The sequence below is a fragment of the Taudactylus pleione genome, unplaced genomic scaffold (genome assembly GCF_031769625.1).
Source record: "Taudactylus pleione unplaced genomic scaffold, aTauple2 ptg000959l, whole genome shotgun sequence".
In the NCBI taxonomy this organism is placed as follows: domain Eukaryota; kingdom Metazoa; phylum Chordata; class Amphibia; order Anura; family Myobatrachidae; genus Taudactylus; species Taudactylus pleione.
In genome coordinates, this window is record NW_028285360.1 from 4,198,671 (window position 1) to 4,221,484 (window position 22,814).

General features: G+C 43.0%; 1 protein-coding gene across 2 annotated transcripts in view; it reads left to right on the plus strand.

The window, feature by feature from the left end:
• Window positions 1-21,131, plus strand: part of NKAIN1 (sodium/potassium transporting ATPase interacting 1) — a 58,217-nt gene extending 37,086 nt beyond the window's left edge. The window contains exons 4-7 of one of the 2 annotated variants that reach the window (XM_088459994.1): window positions 4,505-4,702; window positions 10,727-10,787; window positions 17,264-17,345; window positions 17,553-21,131. In XM_088459994.1, coding sequence (XP_088316120.1) covers window positions 4,505-4,702; window positions 10,727-10,787; window positions 17,264-17,345; window positions 17,553-17,562 — 351 coding nt within the window. In that variant the 3' untranslated portion in view covers window positions 17,563-21,131. Of the gene's footprint in view, window positions 1-4,504; window positions 4,703-10,726; window positions 10,788-17,263; window positions 17,347-17,552 lie in introns of those variants that run through there. The other variant, XM_088459995.1, reaches the window with a different exon arrangement.
• The last annotated feature ends 1,683 nt before the right edge of the window (window positions 21,132-22,814 follow it).

Below are 22,814 nucleotides of genomic sequence, written 5' to 3' on the forward strand. Positions count from 1 at the left end.
CTAAAGTCTTTACAGCATGTTGGGGTTCAAAAAAGGTCTGTATAGTAATTTTACAGTGTTTTATATACGTTTGTAAAAAGTTGGAACACGTTTACCTCTCATATGCAAGTTCACAAACCTGGCAGGGGGATGGGCAAGGCCGGAGAGCTAGCAGCTTTACTATCCATGTGGACATAGAGTGGGAACAGTAACCTGTGGCGAGCAAAGCGAGCCTGCGAGGGTACACTTTGGGCCTCATGTTCTGAATCTTGTTCCTCCCCCTGCTATTGCGGGTCACATGGTTGTGACGTCAGAGTTCCTTCAGCGTACTTCAATTTAGACCTAACTGTGCCCTGAAGTTCAGTCCCTACATGTAGCTGGCGCCTCTCTCAAATGTTGGGGGGAGGGAGGACGGACACTACAATTTTTTTTCATTTTTACTAATTATGTGTCACCAAATAGGACATGGGGGTTGTTGCCAGCCCATAACCGACACCGTTGCTAAGATGCAATACTGATTATCAGGAAACAAGTAATTTGGGCACGAGATCATCCTGGCTACAAGCTACTTCAATAGGTATCAACTGAGATTAAAGACTTGGAACATGGATTCTGTACTTTTTTTGGATTGAGGTTTATAATAATAATATAGCATTGTTATCATTAGCAGAAATAACATAAACTGTCAACGAGACAAGTCATACAATCATAAAAAAATCAATAATAATGTTCCTGCTAGGCTGTTTCAGTGTGGCACTGCGCCCTGCCTAAGTTAAAGTCACTGAAATGTGCCCTGAAGCAGCTGTCCCCACCCGCAGGCCGCAATGTCCCGCTGAGGGGAAAAGTTCAGGTGAAACAATCAACGGCAAGTAAATAGATGCCTTTTGTATGCACACTGCGAGGAGAGCATGGGGGAAGTCCATCATTTCTGTGAGTGCTTGGCACGCCCCCTACAGTGATGAAAAAGGCATTTTCAGGCGCGCTTCTTCGATGTGTGCAGGAGTGCCCTTCTGGAATAGCCGCCCTGCCTGCCATAGAATAAACACTAACATCTTAAATAAAAGCCTCCAAGCAGGGTACTATTTATATCAGCGATATCTGCATCAGTCCCTCCATAAAAAATCTCAGGATCCTTAATATTTGCAGGTACCCCCTGAAAATGTGTGTTTTCATTGGATCTACTGCAAATATTCAAGGGTGCGAGAAGGGGAGGGGGAGCGGGTACTATTTACCCAGGCCCGGGCTTGCCAGAGGGGGCCCGGGCCTGGCACAGCCCTCCCCCCGTTACTTCACAGCAGCCCAGCACACGCTGCTGTGTGCTGGGCTGCAGTGCGGGCAGCAGTCTGATATGCTTGTGGGGGGGAGCGATCAGACTGATCGCACCCGCCCTGGCTGTGAGCTAGGCTGAGGGGCTCACAGCGCCCCCTCCCCAGCGCACCGCGCTTCACATCGCTTCAAAAATGATTATTGACATTTTTTTTTAAGCCTGAGGGGAAGTGGCCTCTTCGGCTCAATTAAGCTACACCCCTTCACCTGGGCCCGGCGTGGCTCTCTGCGCTCCTGCAAATATTGTTTAATAAATATGCCCATGTGTGTTTATATATGTATACTAAGAACATTTTTGGAGCTTTCTAAGGATACACAGTGGAGTGAAGGATGAAGCTGTGTAGGGTTCCAACTCTACTTATACATTTTGAGGCCATGACATTTCTACAGCACATTACAGTGGGGAAGAAACAACGAAATAAAATAATTAGTAGTGACAAATATACGAAAATATTTTAAAATAGTTGCTGCCCCTCCTTTCCCGTGCGTCTTCCCTTATATGCACAACACAATTTGAAACCAATTATATTTATGGCTCAGTGTTAGCTCCTTTAGCTTTCTTGCTTATATATTTATATATATATATATATATATATATATATATATACACAGGTGCATAAATATTGGGACATTGACAGAATTTTAATATTTTGGCCTCTGTTCACCACCACATTGGCTTTGAAAAATAAACAAACAAGATGTGCTTTAACTGCAGACTTTCAGATTTAATTTGAGGGTAATTACATCCAAATCAGGTGAATGGTGTAGGAATTACAACGGTTTCTATATGTGCCTCCCACTTTTTAAGGGGCCAAAAGTAATGGGACAAACTAAATGGAGCATACACACGGTCAGATTTGTCAGACTTGTCAGATTTGTCAGATGAACGACTGAACGATTGGACGATTTGAACGATTTTGCCAAAGTTTTGAACGATTTGAACGATTGAACGATTTTTGACTGCATTAAAATGAATGGAATCGTCCAAGTCTGACTGCAAACCCATCAGATGTCAGATATCGTTATCTGACAAACGGGAACGCGCATCGTTGATCGTCCATCGTTCAGGCATGTCAGATATGAACGATTTTCCTTCAGATATGAACGACTGAACGATTTTTAAATCGTTATCGTTCATATCTGAAGGAAAAATCTGATCGTGTGTATGCACCATAACTTTCACTTTTTAATACTTTGTTGCAAATCCTTTGCAGGCAATTACAGCCTGAAGTCTGGAACACATAGACATCACCAGACGCTGGGTTTCATCCCTGGTGATGCTCTGCCAGGCCTCGTCAGGCTACATCTGATGTAGCCTGACGACGGGCAATAAAGCCCGAAACGTTGCTTGACAAGGTGATGTGAGTCTTTTTTTTTAACAAGTCCGCTGAGTGCCGCAAGTTGGAGCATGATATAAATTATTTTAATCATTCAATCATTCATATCTTTGACATGTGGGGCATGCATCGACGAACGATGTGCGTTCCCGCATGTCAGATAACGATCTCTGAAATCTGATGTGTTTGCAGTCAGATTTTAACGATTTCATTCATTTTAATACTGTCTGAAATCGTTCAATCGTTCATCGTTGATGAAATCGTTCAAATTGTTGTAAAAATCATTCAATCGTTCATCGTTCATCTGACAAATCTGACCATGTGTATGCACCATTAGTCCTTTTTAAAGTGACCATATGTCAGCCCTCTGTGTTTGCATGCAAGGACATAACTAGAACTTTGAGGGCCACATAGCAAGATCTTAAAATGACCCCCCCCACACTCCCCCGAGGTAAAAATAAACACATACATTGATTTTCCCCAACACAGAGCCCATTCAGGTTATGCCACACAATAATACCCCTTATACACATTATGCCACATAGTAGTAGTGCCCCATATAATACATTATTCCACACAATAGTAGTGCCCCTGCCACTTACACATTTTGGCCCCCCTAGCAACTCACATACCCGTGTCCCTCCAGCAGCCTCTCGCCTCCCCCTGTGTGCCACCAGCAGCCAGCAGGTGCAGATTTGGTGTCAGGCTAATTACAGCTGGCGCACCGGGTGGCAGCGGCAGACATGGTCTGACATCGCCGGTGCAATTTGAATCTAGCACCAGTCACGAACCAATCAGAGCTTGCGAATCAGCAGCCAATCAGGAGCCGTCACTGCTGATTGACTGCCAGTCCGCGAGCTCTGATTGCTTCGCGACCGGCGGCGCTGTCTCTCCATGTCTGCCGGCTGGTGCACCAGCTATATATATAGTGTATATACAGTGTATGGTGTAATTTATATCATAGCACAGCCCTCTTATTTCAGATATTATACACAGAAACCTCCCAGTGTATATATTTAAAACAGCAAAATTGGTACAATATAAACTCTTTCCCAATTCCATCCAAACTCTGCATCATAATCCACAGATGCTCACCATGATCCACGAAACCACACCATGATTTGGTCTGGCAAATCCTTTTCTGGTTTTACAAATTGGTACATTTGGGAGGTATGTATATCATATAGCCAGCCAAATCCCCACAATATATCAAATAGCCCTTGCTTTATATAAAGCATATATGTTTTTACACAATCCATTTCCCATAAAAAGTATCAAATCATACAGCACCCAACTGCCATTATTATTTTTATTTTACACACAGTCCATCTCTTCGTTCTGAATGTGGATAGTAAAAATGTCAACATGGACTTTAGGTCGACAACCAATATGTTGACATTCAAAAAGGTAGACATGGTTAAAATGTCAACATGTTAATACTGTCGAAATTTAACATGTCGACACCAGAATGCATATGGTTTCTTGTTGATTTTTAGGGTTAGGTTTAGGCTAAAATAAGCAAAAAACAACAACATATGTCGACATTCTGGTGTTGACACGTTAAATTACAACATTATGAACATGTTGACATTTTAACTATACATTCTATGTAATTTATTTTAACCATAAATTCTATGTCAACATTCTGACTGTTGACATTCACAACCGGTCGACATTCTGGTGTCGACATTCTGAATGTCGACTGTTCATACCACACCCTCTATGAGCAGAAAGGGGTTTAATATTGATGTTTGTACAATTACTATTAAGTTCTTTTATTTATATTACTTAACTCTTCATATTATATTCTGTTTACTATGCTAGTCAGAAGTAAATCTGTATTACCTACTATATGTTTCTAGCACAGGGACTTGATAATGAACTTTAACACCTCCCTGCATCGGTCATGGTGGATGGAGAATGGACCAGGGTGCCTGGTGACACCTGTACGAGCACCACCTTTGTCAATGGCTGATCATCATATGATAACAGTGACTGGGTGTCTCCTTGACTATCCTTATATTGAAGCTTTGAGCAGTGCACTACAAATCTTTCTGGCGGTGAGTATGCATGAAGATTTATGGGAATATAAAGTGCTGACTGGATTGCATGCTTTCAAGGAGTGGTCACAATTGGTATCTTTGTAAGTAAAATAATATTTAAATGGTAAAATAAGATAAAAAAAATCTTTCTTCAAGTTCCATGAGAACATGTGCTATAATTGGTCATTCTCAATCTCAAATCACTTTGATGAATTTGCTTGTATATGAATAAAGAAATTCTCAAAATATGTCCTCATGGGTGTACTTCAGGTGAGGTGTGGCCATTACACATGCAAGCAGACTTCCAATTTGTGACCTTCCCTGGCTGGTTTGTGTCTGACTGTTTGGAATAATATGTTACAGCCAGCAGGGCCAAAACTAGGGTTTTTGTCACCCGGGGCAAGACAGTAATTTGGCCCGCCCCCCCCCCCCCGCCAGGTAATTGCCCCCTGCAGCAGTACCCTCATAGTAATGCCCCATTCAGCAGTGCACCTATAGTAATGCCCCTGTACTAGTGGCCATATGGTAATGTCCCCATAATAATGCCCCTGTAGTGCCCATATGGTAATGCCCATGTAGTGCCCAAATAGTAATGCCCCCTAGTAATGACCCTGTAGAGCCCCCTGGTAATGCCACCTGTAGTGCCCACTGGTAATGCCCCTTTAGAGCCCCCTGGTAATGCCACTGTAGTCCCCCTGTAGAGCCCCCTGGTAATGCCACTGTAGTCCCCCTGTAGTGCCCCCTGGTAATGTCCCTGTAGTGCCCCCTGGTAATGCCCCTGTAGAGCCCCCTGGTAATGCCCATGTAGAGCCCCCTGGTAATGCCCCTGTAGTCTCCCCTGTTAATGCCCCCATAGTGCCACATACACACACGCACAAAAAAAAAATACCTTAAACCCCGCTCCTGTGACTGCCGCCGTTGGGTACGCCCGGCTGCTCCTCGGAACTATGGGAGAGACGTCACGATGTCTCTCCTATAGTGCCTGTGGGGAGAGCCGGAAGCTGGAGTTCAGGAGAGAACTCCAGCCTCCGGCTAGCACGGCGCCCGTGGGTAATAACAGCTCAGCAGGCGTCCGGTTTGGAGCCTCCCTGAAACGCCGGGCTGGAGGACACTGGCGCCGGTTGCAGCGGTGCACCCGGCGCACGTGCACCTCCAGCCCCACCCTAGTTGCGGCCCTGCAGCCAGACAGAGGGCCTGATTCAGATTTGGGAATAGAGTAAGAAAGAGCAAGTAACTACATACCTGGACATGCCACGCTGCAATACAAGGGGTCAAATACATATTTTTTTTTGCATATGGGGTAAATACTGGCTGATTTGCATGTAGCCCACAAATGATGGACAGCTTTATTTTTACACTGTTATTTAGATGTCAGTTTGGACACCCCCTCCCAAATCTAACTCTCTCTGCACATTCTACATCTGCCCCCACCTGCAGTGCAGCATGGTCTTACCAAGATGCACAGTTACTTGCTCTTTCTTACTCTGGGCCTGATTCATTACCGATCGCAACTACGATTAAGCACGCAATCGGCCGATTGTTGTGTTGTGCGCATGCAACGCAGTGTGCGTACGAGAAGGCTCCACTGCGTTCGGTACTCTATGTTACCGATGGTTTTGCAGACTTGCAAAGTATTACAGATGTGTATATGGTAAGGTGGGTGTCCCTATGTTTTGCTGCAACGGCATTGCGATTGCAATCATTAGCGTATTTTCACAGTGAGACTGTGTGCGTAATCGCAACTGCGATCCTTGCTGAATCAGGTCCTCTATTCCCAACTCTGAATCAGGCCCAGAGAGCTTTGCTGCAATTCTCTTACTCGGCAAAACAGATATAAGTTTACCATAGGCACATAGCTGAAAAAAACCCCATTATATTGAAAGAATATAAGGAAATGTTTACATTGATAACAGGAGGTGGGTCAATTGTTTTGTTGTTGTAGCATCACTTTTACAAAACATACATATTAAGTCCCAGGGATAAATTTACTAAAGTGCGGGTTTATAGAAGTGAGGGTGTTGCCCATAGTAACCAATCAGAATCTACTTATTTATCTAGCAGCGTCTAGAACAGGGGTGGCTAACCAGTCAGAGGCAAAGAGCCAAAAAATATCTGTAGTCAAGTTAAAGAGCCAATAACATGACGTCACCTGCGCAGTGCATAACTGGGAACGCTGGCCTCTGAAACGATCAGAGGCTTCTTTAGCCTCTGATCGCTTCAGAGGCCAGCATCCATAGTTGCAATGGGGGTCTGCAGGGGCCCGAGCCGCATCACATCAACAAAAGAGTTGCATGCATCTCAAGAGCCGCGGGTTGGCCACCGCTGGTCTAGGAGATAATAGCTAGAATCTGACTGATTGCTATAGGCAACATCTCCACTTCTATAAACCTGCACTTTAGTAAATATACCACCATCAAAATCACTGACACATTTCAGATGTGTGATAGATCATATATGTGCATCTAGTTCATTCGAAAACATCCCTCAGTGAATCAACCAACCTCCTTCCGGGAGGGGGGCAGCCAGATCGGCAAAACCAGGGGCAATGGCTGAGTGTTGTGGGCGGAGTGGGGGCATGGCCACATGCTCACATCATTTTGCCCCCGCCCCCGCTACACAATGCCGATAATCCCAGCATTGTGAAGCAGGGGGCTGTGCCAAAATGACGCGATTCGGCTGGAATCGCGTCACAGGCCCCCCCGCTTCCTGGGGATTTTTACTCATCGCAGGTTGGGACAGGAGGGGTCGGCAGCTTGCGGGAGACTTGCCTGCCTTCCCGTGAGGCCGAGAGCGGCACCCGATTTTCGGGAGGCTCCCGACCAAATCGGGAGGGTAGGCAAGTATGATTTATATATATATATATATATATATATATATATATATATATATACATATACAGTACAGGGCTATTTCTCTTATTTTCTTAATACTAATATATATATTAGTATTAAGAAAATAAGGCACTCAAAAGGGGCTTTAACATGAAACTTGACTTATGGAAAATATATTTTGGCCCATGGCAGTTAATGAGAGGTTCAGAAACTGAGGAGAGGGAGAGGGGGATTGGTTTTATTTACTGAATTATACATTATTCAGGTCCCAATCAGTTCATCTGTTTTATCTACAAATTGTGAAGTTGATGGATGAATCTTCTAACAGTGAAAAAAATGTTGTCATAATGTTGTGCATTTAATGTTTGTGTACATTAAATCATCAAAAAGAAAAGACGTCACTATCTCAGTCGCGCCCATAAAGTATATTAGAATATTTCGTATTTCGGAATATTTGGATATGGGAGACTCAACATGTATATATATTAAATATTAAATTTGTTATTTGAATATGCAGTAATGTACTTCTAGTATATTAATATTTTTAAGTAACATATTTCAAACCATATTTTCAGATACCATAACTATACCAGTCTTGTAGATATTTCATATTTGAAGATATATTTCCCCTGTGTGGTGTGGTATGATATCTCAATATTAATTATGTTGACACCATAATGTCAACAGTCACAATGTTGACACTCCTATTTTAGCCTAAACCTAGTTGCAGCCTAACCCTAAAGCTGGCCACACACTAGACCAACTTACATCCAACCAGCCAACATGTTGATTGGTTGAAATGAAAATCTGGTAACGGATGGGAGTAAATGATGATCAGCAATTTGCTCCTAAATGCCAGAAAACAGATGAAAATGGTCGGTCAGACAAGTTCATTAAATGTTTGATCTAAACAATTTGTTCAAACAACAGTTTCTGTCCATTTTCCGGCATTTGGGAGCAAATTGCTGATTGTCATTAGCTTTCATACCTTACCAGGTTTTCATTCCAACCAATCAGCTAGTTGGCTGGTTGGATGTAAGTTGGTCTAGTGTGTGGCCAGCTTAACACTAATTGCAGCCTAACCCTAACACTAATTGCAGCCTAACCCTAATTGCAGCCTAACCCTAACCCTAATTGCAGCCTAACCCTAACAGTAATTGCAGCCTAACCCTAACCCTAATTGCAGCCTAACCCTAACCCTAATTGCAGCCTAACCCTAACACTAATTGCAGCCTAACCCTAATTGCAGCCTAACCCTAACACTAATTGCAGCCTAACCCTAATTGCAGCCTAACGCTAACACTAGTTGCAGCCTAACCCTAATTGCAGCTTAACTCCATACTTACCTACCCCCCCCCCCCCCACACACCTACACACACACAACCATCAGGTGACGCTCCCAGTCACCCGGAAAGGTGGGCAAATCTCCCGGAGGCAGGAACCACCTGGCCATCCCAGTTCCCGAGTGAAGTGGGCGGTACAGACGGCCAATGGCGCAAGTTAGCATTGAATTGCATCATCCCAATGGCAGTAATAACGGCATTGTATAGTGGAGCAGGGCTACGATGACGCCCACCCCCCCAATGCCCAGATCCCTCCAGTGTCGACCTGGCTGTCCCCTCCTAGAGGAGGCAGCCAAAAGATCTAAAAGTATGCCTAATACTAATTGCAGCCTAACCCTAGTTGCAGCCTATCTCTAACGCTGCCCACACACTAGACCAACTTTCATCCAACCATCCAACTAGTTGATTGGTTGGAATGAAAATCTGGTAACGTATGGGAGTAACTGATGATCAACAATTTGCTCCTAAATGCCAGAAAACAGATGAAAATGGTCATTCAGACAAGTTTGTTAAATGTTTGATCTAAACAGTTTGTTCAAACAAGTTTTTGTCAATTTTCCGGCGTTTGGGAGCAAATTGCTGATTGTCATTTGCTTTCATACCTTACCAGATTTTCATTCCAACCAATCAACTAAATTGGATGGTTGGATGTAAGTTGGTCTAGTGTGTGGCCAGCTTAACGGTAATTGCAGTCTAACCATAACACTAATTGCAACCTAATCCTAATTGAAGCCTAACTCTAACACTAATTGCAGCCTAACATTAACACTAATTGCAGGCTAACCCTAATTGCAGCCTAACTCTAACACTAATTGCAGCCTAACAATAACACTAATTGCAGTCTAACCCTAATTGCAGCCTAACTCTAACCCTAATTGCAGCCTAACCATAACACTAAATGCAGTCTAACCGTAATTGCAGCCTAACTCTAACCCTAATTGCAGCCTAACCATAACACTAATTGCAGCCTAACAATAACACTAATTGCAGCCTAACCCTAATTGCAGCCTAACTCTAACACTAATTGTAGCCTAACCCTAGTTGCAGCTGAACCCTAACACTAATTGCAGCCTGACCCTAACTGCAGCCTAACCCTAACTGCAACCTAACCATAACACTAATTGGGGGGGATTCAATTCAGCGCGATGATGAATAGCTGCGGGAGGCAGCCCCCGCAGCTATTCAATTCAATGTGCTGTGTGCCTTGTCGGGAAGCAGGTAAGTCAGCGAATGCTGGTTCTCGCGACTTAACCTGGGTCTTAAAGCGTGGTAACAGGCATTCTCCAACTAAAGTGCCTGGCGCGTGGCTATTAGTTACACGCTAAGCCGGCAAACAGCTGCGTGCCCAGCACTTTTATCAGATTTCTCCTCGCATCCCCAGTGGGGTGCAAGAAGAAATCCTTTAGCTGCCCAAACAGCGCTGTGTATTGAATAGCAGCTCCCTCCCACGGCTATTCTACATCGCACTGAATTGAATTCCCCCCATTGCAGCCTAACCCTAGTTGCAGCCGAACCCTAACACTAATAGTAGCCTAACCATAGTTGCAGCCGAACCCTAACACTTATTGCAACCTAACCCTAGTTGCAGCCTAACTCTAACACTTATTGCAGCCTAACCCAACCCTAATTTCATGCAATGTCAACATTTCGAACATGTCAATTGAACATGTTGACATTATAGTGTCCACATTTTGAATGTTGACATCATTCTGACTACATTCCTCCCTGTGTATTATGCACATAAATCAAATATTTTTGTTTGTCAGATTGCAGATTGCTTTCTAATTCATGTACTTTTCCTTCCCATCCCCACCTTCTAAAGTATTTATATCCCACTATTCTTCTTTTCCGTTCACTCCTACTGTCAGCTCTTTGGTTTTGTGTATGCCTGTTACGTCAGCAAAGTTTTCATGGATGAAGAAGACAGCTGTGAGTATTACTTCTCATATTGCTTCACTGTTTAATACACAAAATATAAAGGGGGTAACATATAGTCTAGACCTATACAATGTATGCCATTCATTATTGAATCCAGTCATCTGAACTGCATTGTGCATCATACAAGAACAAAACTAGGGGCTGATTCTGAGTGCCACACAAAGTGACTGTAGCTGCAGGCAGCCGCGGAAATCGGATTTACTACTTTACGCTGACGCGAGAATCCATAGGACTAATCCAGGGTTTGTGCGTCTGCAAATGGGAAGCCGTGCCACACACTGCCAGAAACAGACTTCCCTTCCCAGCATGCACAATTCAGAATTGCACAGAACATTAGATCCACTCCCATAACAGAGCGCTTCCATGTGCGCACGTTGTGGCCACCCAGTTATCACCCTGAAACGCCCAATTTCATGGAAAGACAGATCCAGCCATGTTCCTTAAGACTCAGAATAGGACGGACATATCTAAAAATGCATACATTCGCATATGCGCATGCGCTGTATGTGACAAGTCGCTGAGATATGCCTGGCTCAGAATCAGCCTCTTAGTGGCTAGTTTGTGTGGAGCAGTAGCTTCTCATTACCAGTACATTTCTATAACAACTACATGCGTGTACTGACGTAAGTAGAGAGAACATTAAGCAAACCACATACAGGCGGTGGGATCTATGTACTAAGTCTTGGAGAGAGATAAAGTGGACGGAGATAAAGTACCAACCATTCAGCTCCTAACTGTCATTTTTCAAACCTGTAAAGTGACCGTTAGGAGCGGATTCGTTGGTACTTAATCTCCATCCACTTTATCTCTCTTCAAGGCTTACTACATAGATCCCTTAATCTAGTCATATTCTGTAATATGTCACTCATATGAGTGATAAGAAAAACTAGCACCAGAAATAGATCAAGATCATTCGGATCATTTTAGGTAATACATATACTGTGTGGAGTCACCTTATGACTAACAGGCTCCCAGATGATCCAGTCACAGCATGAGATTTGAAGAGCTGAATCTCCTCTTTGGCCACATACATGTGCAGCCACATTAACCCGGAATTTTTGTCGGTGTAACCAGGGATCAGACCCGGCTGGATTGCAGGGTTGAGCACGGGTCATTCCTGTGTCACCCTGCAGTGTAAACGGTGCGACCCAGGTCACGATAACCATGGCCGCGCTGCATGCCGCCTGATTGGCCAGCTCCAGTGGCGCTTGGAGATGACATCATCTCCTAGCATCCACTGCCGGAATGGAGCAGCGCACCCCACGCGCCCACCGTGCCTCCGTATTGCATCGGACTAAGGTAAGGGGGTCGCGGAGGGGGAGGGAGGGTAAGAAGCGATGCTCACCTGCGCCGGAGAGCCGAGTCAGTGCTGACCCGGCTCCGGTGTGAACGGTGCAACCCGGGCATAGCCTAGGTCGGTGCCACAGTGTAAAAGGGGGTCTGTCCCGCGTTGGAAACGTGTTCCAAATCCCGGGTCAGACCCGGGACTTTGGTGTAAAAGGGGTATTAAGGAATCAGTACTGTTTGACCATGTTACTCTGATATTGAGGCAGCTGTTCTGGCTGCAAAATGGGTCAGGAGACAATTATGGTGAATGAGTGTTAATAAATATATTTCCTTGTTGCCATTTACTACATTAGTGGTTTCTTTTTGGTAGCACTGTATATTAAATACAGGGCTTGTATGTTTTGGAGAATTGTTCATGGTATGTTCCCAGTTGTCATAGAAATCCCTATAACAACCACTATAATTTCTATTCACATATGAAATTCCATTAATGCCCTATGCATAGAATAGGACATTAATGAATAGAAGCCTATTTCACAGTTAGAGCTTTATCTGTTGCATTTTCTTTCCTCCAGAACCTTTTCTTTACTAAATGCTGTCCTATTGTAATGAATGGGCATCACACAGGGGTGTTTCTATAATGGGTGCAGGGAGTGCGGGACACACGGGCCCCTTGGTCCATACCGCACATCCTGCAGCCATATTTTTAATACTACTCCTCCGTTGGAGTCTGACATCAGCGCTGTCAAAATCGTCTGCAAAACGGCCACCGCAGCTATTTTCCCAGCGTTTTGCGCATGCGCCGTAGACTCTGGGCACACTCTAGTGCCCAGAGACTACCGGTCCACCGCTGCACTAGCCGGCCGCAGGAGACAGAGGAGGGGCAAAGTGCATGCATTTATGGGCGATTCATAGTTGTATGCATCTTAATCACAACTCTACTTGTGGCTGAATGAGGATAAGAGGGTGTTCGCATCAGTGGCAGATTTTACCTAGGAGCTGCAGCCCTCCCAGTAAAATCTGCTACCCGCAGGGACTGTCTAGCAGTGGCTTCCCATTGGAAGCTCGCTCTGCTAATCACAGCTGAACAGGCAGTCACAGGGGGATGTGTTTTCTCCCTCTGGGACTGCCAGTGCAGACTGCGATAGCAGAGCACACTTCTCATGAGAAGTCACTCCCCTACCACTCCCCTACTATTATTGCAGCCCTAACCAGCTTCTATGGGCTGTACCCGAAGCAGTCCCTAGAAGTTGACTAGTTTACTAATTTGTACGAATGCACGGGATTGCGATCCTACGCATGTGCACAATTACAGAACCCCCCCCAACAGACATGTAAGTAGCTGCCACTTGTTTACATGTAGCCTAAGTTGAGGGAGTGTCCTGGATGCAGGGCCGTATCTATAATGGGTGCAGGGTGTGCGGTGCAAATGGGCTCCCGGGTCCAGGGAGGCCCGCACCTCACACCTTGCAGCACCCATGCTTTGTAATACTTACCTCTCCGAAGTCCTGTGTTGGGTCTCCCAGTGTTGTTCAAATGCCGGAAAATGGCCGTCACGGCCATTTTTCTGGCGTTTTGCGCATGCGCTGTGATGGTCTCCTGGAAAATGGCGGCCACGCCATTTCCCCGGCAATCTGCGCACGCGCAATAGACCCTGGGCACACCGCGTCAGTCGGCTGCTGGCCACCGGAGTGAGAGGAGGGGGCCCATGACGGGTGATGCACACGGGCCTCCTCCTCTCTAAAGACGCCCCTGCCTGGATGTGTAAGCAGAATTTCAAGTCATGCAGCTGTGTGTACGCAAAGATCTGTCTGATTTGATATAGATCTCTAGTACCAGGTATAGGGCTGGTGCAAGTGCATCTTTATAATGATGGCGGCTATTTGAACAAGTGGATTCATAGGGATGGTGCAGGCATGTAACTTTGTATAAAAGGGAATATGCGCATTTAGCTCCATATATGCAGTGTGAGTGCAATTGCAGCCAACTTGTGTGCAACACTGAATCGCCTCATAGCTATTTAGTAGCTGCAAGCAGCCTTTGCAACCAACAGCACAACACAAAATAAATTATTATAGAAATACAGGGTAGTCCATAAGTGTGGAAAAGGAAATGAATAAGGAAATAGTAATCCAATGTCTACATTGGGTAACGTTGGTTGAAATAATCTGCAATAGCATGTGTGCTTCGTTCACTAGATATCAACACATTGTTTGTATTAGTGCCATTGGGCTCTATTTATTAACATTATTTTTACTAAAATAAAGTGAAAAAGGGTGTTTTCACGCCCTTTTCACATTATTTTAGTATCACCTACAGTTACTAAAGGGCAATTAGAGTAGAATTAGTAAAATTCTACTCCAACCCCTAAGCATTACTTATTTTTAGTAATCAGATCGCATTTCCCATAATTGTAACGGGAAATGTGATCTGACCAAAGTTACTAAAAATAAAATGTGAAAAAATACCGGGGAAAGCCCTGTGATAATAATGCCACCTGGAGGTGGCATTATCCAGGGTCTCCCCCGGTTACCGGACTACTGCTCCGCTATAATGGACAGAGCAGAGCCCGGAGCCGGCCCCAGTGATCAGCTGTGTGGTCTAAACAGACCACACACTGATTCACTGTAAATTTTGCGAAAATACAGTGATAAGGCTCCAGAGGGGATTCACAGGGACAGAGCTTTATCGCAAGTTCTGTCCCTGCAAAGGATTTGTAGTAAATCACTGTGATATTGCCTGAATTCGCAATGCGAATTCAGTCAGTAATATCACACTACAATCTGCAATGCGGATTGTAGTAAATAGAGCCCATTGTCATTAATATCACTACCTGCAAATGAAAACTCGGTTAAAATTCGAGAATGAATAAAGATACATTAAAACAAATAACACCATTGTTTTTCTCATGAAATTCTGCATCTGTTTGATATGTCCCATGACTACCTTCCCAATTAAAAAGTTAAAGTTGAATATAAGATGATTGACTTCAAGATGGCCGCCATACTGGTGACATACACTAAAAAGTTTTCCTCCACTCCAATATCATATGTGTAGACACTGGATTAATAATGCCGTACTCATTTCCTATTTATAAGGTTGTTTCCACACTTACGGACCACCCTTTATGTTATTTCTGTTGCATCAGCTGCTGAAAAACCATTTGTATATGGTGTAAATATTTCCAGACCACAATTTTGCTACATGTGGGTAAAGCACTGTGCAATATTAAAAATATGCTCACCCTAACTAGATTGTTTGCTGTATAGAAACATACATCCGAACATATGTAGTGGCTGTAGCGGGAGAATGGTATGCACTAGAATGGGTAGTGGTACTTGTCACAGGGGTGTGGTCATGTGTCACAGGGGCCTGCCCAGGGCTTCCGACACCTCCCTTGCAGTTGAATACTGTGTATGCCATCTCCAGATGAATGCCATGAATGTCTGCATTGTCCCTAATGGCCCTGCCAGTTGCGACAATGCAGTCCAGATCTAGAAGGTGAGATTGTCCTGCCGGAATTTAGACAGTTGGGAAGTATGGTAAAAAGTTCCTCTTTGACCAGGGCTGCTGAAAGAAAGTGGAGAGGGCAGGAACAAAGTAATCGGGTCTGGTTTCTCCACACATCTGCCAATGATGCATGTGACAATGCAGTGTTTTAATTGTAGGGGGCTTGCAAAGAGGCACAGCCGTGCCCCCAGCATTGTACTAGAGTCTGAAATTGCACACATGGTTGTCATGGTGTGTCTCTTAGTGCATATTTATATGCGCTCTGTAAAACATGCACATTTGCGTAATATCCCCCGAAAATACCCCATTTTTAATTGCACAAACAGCTCCATAGGGTTCTCTGGGGGCTTCCTGAGTTTGGTCCTGCTAGTCAGGGGCGCAGAGAGAGGAGGGCAAACAGGCTTATTGGAGGGGCCCGGCAGAGGCTCGGTTCAGCTGCTGAGGGTGACATTGGCTTCCCAGATTTGGCCACACCCTCAGTACTCGGGCCCAATTCAGCTTTTGACGGTCCTGTCATTAGCTAACACCATTGTAGCCTATGGACTGCTTTCTGCACAATTCCCTCCTTGTCAATGGCCGTGCGCACATGTGTGGACTGATGACCACACATGCATATTAGCCATCACTTTACTTTTACACATTGCAGGGAGGGTCTCCTCTCCGAGCCTCTGTCCTTGGATACATGTTTTAACACATTCGGGCAATACATAATTTTTTATTACCATGATAAGCTATTATCATTTAAGAGTCTAAAACCCAATAATTAATAAATATACCCCTTAGTAGCCTTTTTGTGTAGTTTGGCCCAGTGTAGCAAATTGTGTAGGCATTATTATTTACATTGGGCACAATAAACAGAAGAAACAATACTAAATATTAAAGCTTTTCCCCAGTATCTTTAATTCTCGTTTGCTCCTGAAACTTTTTAAAGGCTGCTAGTACCTAGTTTTATATTAGTTCACTTTTACCATGTAACATTTATAGCATAACATTTTAGGATTGTTATTAAAGCTGTACTACCACCTACATGTTATATTTATTAACCTCCTCTTTCCACTAGCCAGAGCCCCAGGGTCTGCTCCACACAGCCATTTTTTCCAAGACTCCTCAAGTACTGTAATACAGAATTGGAAAATCATTCTGTTCACCACTTTAAAATAGCTGTGGAAAGGGCTGTTAGCTGGAGGACCTATCAGACAGGGATGTGCAGTCAGGATAGGCAGAGCTTACAAAAATAATTAGAATAATGCAAAGATATTTATAAGCGGGGCCACACCACGGCCAATAAACTGCACAGAAAGAGAGCTAATAAAGGCATGCCTGAGTATGGGGGGCGTGCCTTGAGCACTGATGTGCACTTTGGATGTGTCATGTGACCAGGAAGTACACTGAACTGTTTAGAGATCGGAGCTCAAGTAACACACCCTGGGAACAACCTAACATAGCCCTGTTTTTGTCTAAGCTATGAGAACAATAACTGACCCTATCCAATATAGCAGTAAGGTCTGCCCCTGGGTGGCTAGGTAGGAGAGGTTAGTAAAATGTAACAGTGGTAGTGCAGCTGAAATTCATGCTAATATTGAAGGCCATCCTACAAAATTTAAAAAGGAAAAATATGGTAATTAGTAATAAATGTTTATTAATCACCCTCTTATTCTTTCATTCTGCAGTTGATTTCATTGGCTCCTATGATTCCTATGGATATCAGGCTCCCATGAAGACCTCACACCTACAGTTGCAGCCACTGTACAAGTGGGTCACAATACTTATGTCTGCCACGTACCTTGTCACTTGTGATGTTATCGTATGTCTTTCACATAGTTAATCACTATGAGATATCACATTTCTAATTTGTATAGTAAACCAACTCCATGATGGTGAACTACAGTATCATGTGAACAATAATATAGTTAGACATATTAATGTCACTAACACTGTCCCATGTCTTTTCTTCTGCAGGCCTGGCTAGATGTCTCCTGTGATTCTACATTCACTACACATCCTCTCGAGTCAAAGCCTTCCCGTATCTCTTCATATCTCATTTAGATTCTCCACTTATATTCCGGATCATTGGTCGAGATGCCTTAAAACACCAAACCACAGCAGTAGTGATGTTCAGAGATACCTGAACTGGTTGCACACATTTAATATTACAACAATGTTTGATTTCACTGATGGCATAGATTGGCAATAAAATGAGAGGTACTCCTGTGCCAGTAACACCGTGACTGTCAAAGTTTCAAACACTGATGATTGGAGGAGAGAGGAGACGAGCATGGCTGCCTCTGAGTTTGGATGAAAAATAATCTCTAAATTGTAATTCCAGTAATTAGTAAAAGCTGTTCATAGACTAGTATGAAGCAGGGACTTGACCTTATGTTTCATCTCTTTGACTTCTTATCCTTTTATAAAGAGCAATAGACTTTGTTTAAAAAATAAAAAAAAAATAAAAAATATATTAGGTGATGATTGCATGTTAAAAGTGACCAGCTTCCACCTACTAGCTTATTAAACTATTATAAAATACTAGTATAGTCAATTAATCACAGAAAATGTGTTGTACAGTCTACAAACTACATCTGTAGTTATGCCACTAGAGTGACAAACACATAAGAAAATACATCTGTGTGGTTTTATGTACATGTAATTGGAGCAGGCTAAAAATAATAGTTTGATTGTCCCTGCTCAGCAATGTAATAAGCCGATTATTACATATGTTCCATCAGGGGTGCTATTTTATCTAAAGGTCTGCTTTCATTTCCCACTACAATATACTGGGCTGAATTAAATGACCAATGTATTGGGTACTAATCACATCATGTAGCCCAGTGTTATTACAATTGAAAGCAACAGGCAAAAAGTAGCAGACCATAGTCTCACTTAGTATTACCTTCACATAAGAATATTAACTAGTGAATGTGAATTACTAGTACACATTGCTAATGTAATATTTATGATAACCCATAGACTCATTTGGAAAGTGAAATGGCAGGTGAGGGCAGTTTATAAGATAAACCAGGAAAGTATCTCCCCTGCCCTTGTCCACAAAGTCCCTGCCCTGAATATAAAAGGAATTTCTTAACTGGCCAAGTCAGAAACACAGATCCTATAAGTGTTTTATTATTACTGCAGTAACACAATCACAACATTGTGTTAATGATCTCCCTATGTCTGTAAGCCAGTGTTAGCTGCTCACTCCTCAGCAATTCTAGGCTGATGCAAAGTGAGTTTTACACCAGTTTTCACAGCGTAACTTGTGTGAACTCGCTCTACGCATGCTCACAAAGCGAACGCACACATATGCGCGTGCGCCTTACGACTGGAGAAGTGGAATGGGGGCAGGAAGGGGCGGTTAGGCATCGGCTGACTAGAGTAAAGCTGGCCACACATCTAAAGATTATCTGTCCAACCAGCCAACTAGTAGATTGGTTGGAATGAAAATCTGGTAAGGAATACAATCAGCAACTTGCTCCCAGACGCTGAAAAATGGACCAAAACTGTTGTATAAACAAATAGTTTAAATCAAACCTTTAACAAACTTGTCTGACGACCATTTTCATCTGTTTTCTGGCATTTAGGAGTAAATTTCTGACCATCATTTACTCCCATTCCTTACCAGATTTTCATTCCAACCAATCAACAAGTTGGCTGGTTGGATGTAAGTTGTTCTAGTGTGTGGCCAGCTTAAGAGTGTGTTTACACCAATGCGATCCATGAAGACCTGAAGAAACATACATAGATAATATTAGGAGGTGTATCTTTTGCCCCTGCTAGAGGACAGGAGCAAATACAAGCTGATGAGGGTGATGATATATGCTGCCGATATGGACACACCTTGATATGTGTACAGCTCTGCACATAAGGGGAAAATGTTTTATTCTTTTCATTGACACCTGTTTTCCAATCAACTTTGCATCAGTCCCACTCCCTACCCTGTCATTCCTAATACAAGTGCCAATGACCTCACCTGTGTTCAAATAGGGATATTCTGAGTATCTGCACTGTTAACAGTTCACAATGAATGCAGTTTATAAATAGTGCTCTAAGCCATGAACTCTGGGATTGGAGGAGGTAAGGCAGAGCTGGAACGTGCTCCTGCAACATTGTTTTAAATAGCAGGTACCCAATGGTGACTCTAAAGATCTCTTTTTTTTTTTACCATGCTCCGATTTACATTACTAATAGTTGCAAACAGTCCTTGGCCAAGGACAAGTTGTCATTCAAGTGTTGCTTGCCATTGCCAAGGACAACATATCTTGGCCAACAATAATCATCAAAGAACTACTGCCTAAACTAAAAGGAATATGATGATGCACTTAACTGAGTAGAAGAGCATAATAAAACTTAAAAAAAAAAATGACAAAAGTGACAATCTAAGTATGTAAACAGAAAAATCACCATTCTAAGGAAAAAGTTACCCAATAAACAAGTCAAATGTTTTTTTTATATTTTAGATGCATATCTTTGGGGCCACATCATTGCTGAAAAAACGAATAGTATTATACTTTACTGTATGTGCAGTATGTACGAATACTACAGCGATGAATATTTTATACCACAGCAACGAAAGCACTATAAATGGCGATGCTCTCAGACGGTCACTTTGTTCAAAACTGGGAGGGAATCTTGGGGGATTAGAGATTATTTTATGTGTTTACTGTGTTGTTTTTTTCTCTCTTGTTTTGAAATGTGCAAACCTACTACTGGCTTATTTGGATCAAGGGTTTATTATTTAGCCTTAATAGTACATAGAGTCACTGTTGCAACAGCTTTGAAGGACATTCAGGAAAATATTTTAATATTTAATATGAGCAGTTTGTATAGATATCTGCAGGAGAGCAATAGCACATATTCAGTTTACAAATCAATGCGTTCATTTCTTCCCATGTTTTGTTATTTTGTTACACGTGACATTTCTGTCATTGTATGAAGGGGCAGTTAGCATGGCGTGCACTGTAGCCATGATGTCATAATGTAATAGTGTGTGCACTGGGGATGGGACCAGGGGTGGACATAAAGGAAACCAATACACAGACCAATTAGAAAGTATTATTAAATGGGCTGAATAGGAAGGCACAAAATTTACACTGGTGTGATAGGGTAAATTGTGATATGTGCGACAGCTAATCTGGCAGTGTCACTATAATAACACCATAGCATCCATACATAAGCACAAAATGGGAATGAAGCAATGCCAGTGTCTGCTCTGTGCCTCTGTATGCATGTTATATTGTATATGTGTGAAGGGGATGTTTGTATTAATTTTAGTATGTGTACATGTAGTTGTGAAGTTTCACCATGTCTGCACTACATATGTCTCTCATGGGTACAGAGAGAGGTGGTGTACAACAGTACCTGGGTACCATAACCTCTGGTATACATGTGCATACACATTATAGTGCAACTGCAGAGAGATCCACAGCAATGCTACCTTATAAAGAGAGTTACAGGTCCTTCTGATTTCTGGGAATGGAGGAAAATGCTCCCTGGTCTAATTTAATGTATGTAAGGGATTTCTTTTATAATGTACCTCAGATTATGTCCATTTTTGTATATTTGAATTAAATAGTGTTTTGATTCTTTCCTTGCTTGTATCATTTTGTTGCTGAAATGTGACCAAAGTTAGGAATTTGGCACCTGCCAATTTAAAGACATATAGGGCCAAATGTAATAGGGTGAGAGTTTAGGACATGTGAGCTGTCATATTGGTCAAGTTTTATCTTCAAAATGGGAAAACATCTGGACAAGAGTTTAACTCATGAGTTTTATTAGTCTAAAAACATGCGGGTTTGCCTGTTCTCAGATTTTATTACATTGGGCGAGTTTAAACAGTGTCAGAGTTAACTGTGTGCAATATCTATTTATATTTATATATATATATAAAGTCATTTTTGACTTGAGGAGCCTGTGCAAACTCCAAATTTTTGTCTCCATAGTTCATAAACAGTCCCTAACAGTATATTTGTCCCCCCCAAAAAATGATATTTATATACACTAGTCATATTTGGCTTGAGGAGCCTGCACGTGCCAAGTGTCAAGCGTCTGTTTTTATCCTTTATTGCTCCTTTCGCTGATGTCACATTGAGATAATACATACCTCAGGTTCTTGCTAGGTGACTAAGCTATACAATAATGAAAACGCAATCCAAATTCATCCCGTAGTTTTTGCGTGATGCTGGAACGAACAGTCAGACAAACAAGCAAAAATTCTGGAAAAAAAAAATTGTCTCCATAGTTCATACACAGTCCCAATGAGTACATTTCTCAGAAAAAAAATTCTATGTACAGACACAACCATTACAACTTTATTATAAGTATAGATAAAAAAATGTAATCAAAGAAAGTAGACACCTATCTGTAATAACATACATCAGACCTTTAATGTCAGAAAAGTGTTACAAGCTAAGACAACAAATCTGATATAAAGGAGGAAGGAGCTGGGTTAATGCTTAAGACAGGGATCTTCAACTTTTAAGACACTGTGGGCCACATTAAAAATTGAACTATATATCAAAAACTGAACGTAGTCGGAGGGCCACTAAGCTATACGCCACACAGCAGCACAATCTTTATTCACCCGATTCACATTACACCACATAACAGAGGGCCTGATTCAGAGCCGCTCGTAAGCGGCCGCTCGTTCGCTCCGAGCGATGTTCGCACATCTGCGCATGCGTATGGGTCGTAATGCGCATGCGCCAACCAGTCAGTGCGGTCGGAAATCGAGCGCTCGCAAAATAGCGAGTGCCTGCTAATTTGAGTGACAGGATGAGGCGTTTGTGGGTGGTAACAGGGGAAGGTGCTTGAAAACGGGGTGTGGAGATCCGAACGCAGGCGTGCCAAACGGTCAAAACGGGCGTTTTAAGGGTTTGCATAATTAACAAAGCCGCGTCATCGGCCACGTCACTTGGTTGTCTCTTAGCCTGAACTGTTCGCATGATTGCGGTAGGAAAATCCTACCACAAGCACTGCGAGCAGTTCAGACGCCTTTCGATGTACTCGATTAATCTAATAAATAGTGAAGATGACGTAGGATGCGAGCGGCCAGGGGGCGTCTTTACAAAAAAGTGAGCGCATGTTTCGTTCGCTCGCTCATAGAGGCGTCAACAGTCCGCAAAGAGCGAGCGCTCAATTTAAATAGCCGGCCCCTTTTTCTGAACGAGCGAGCGCAAATAGCGTCCGGCTCTGAATCAGGCCCAGTGTCCCTTATTCATGTATGAC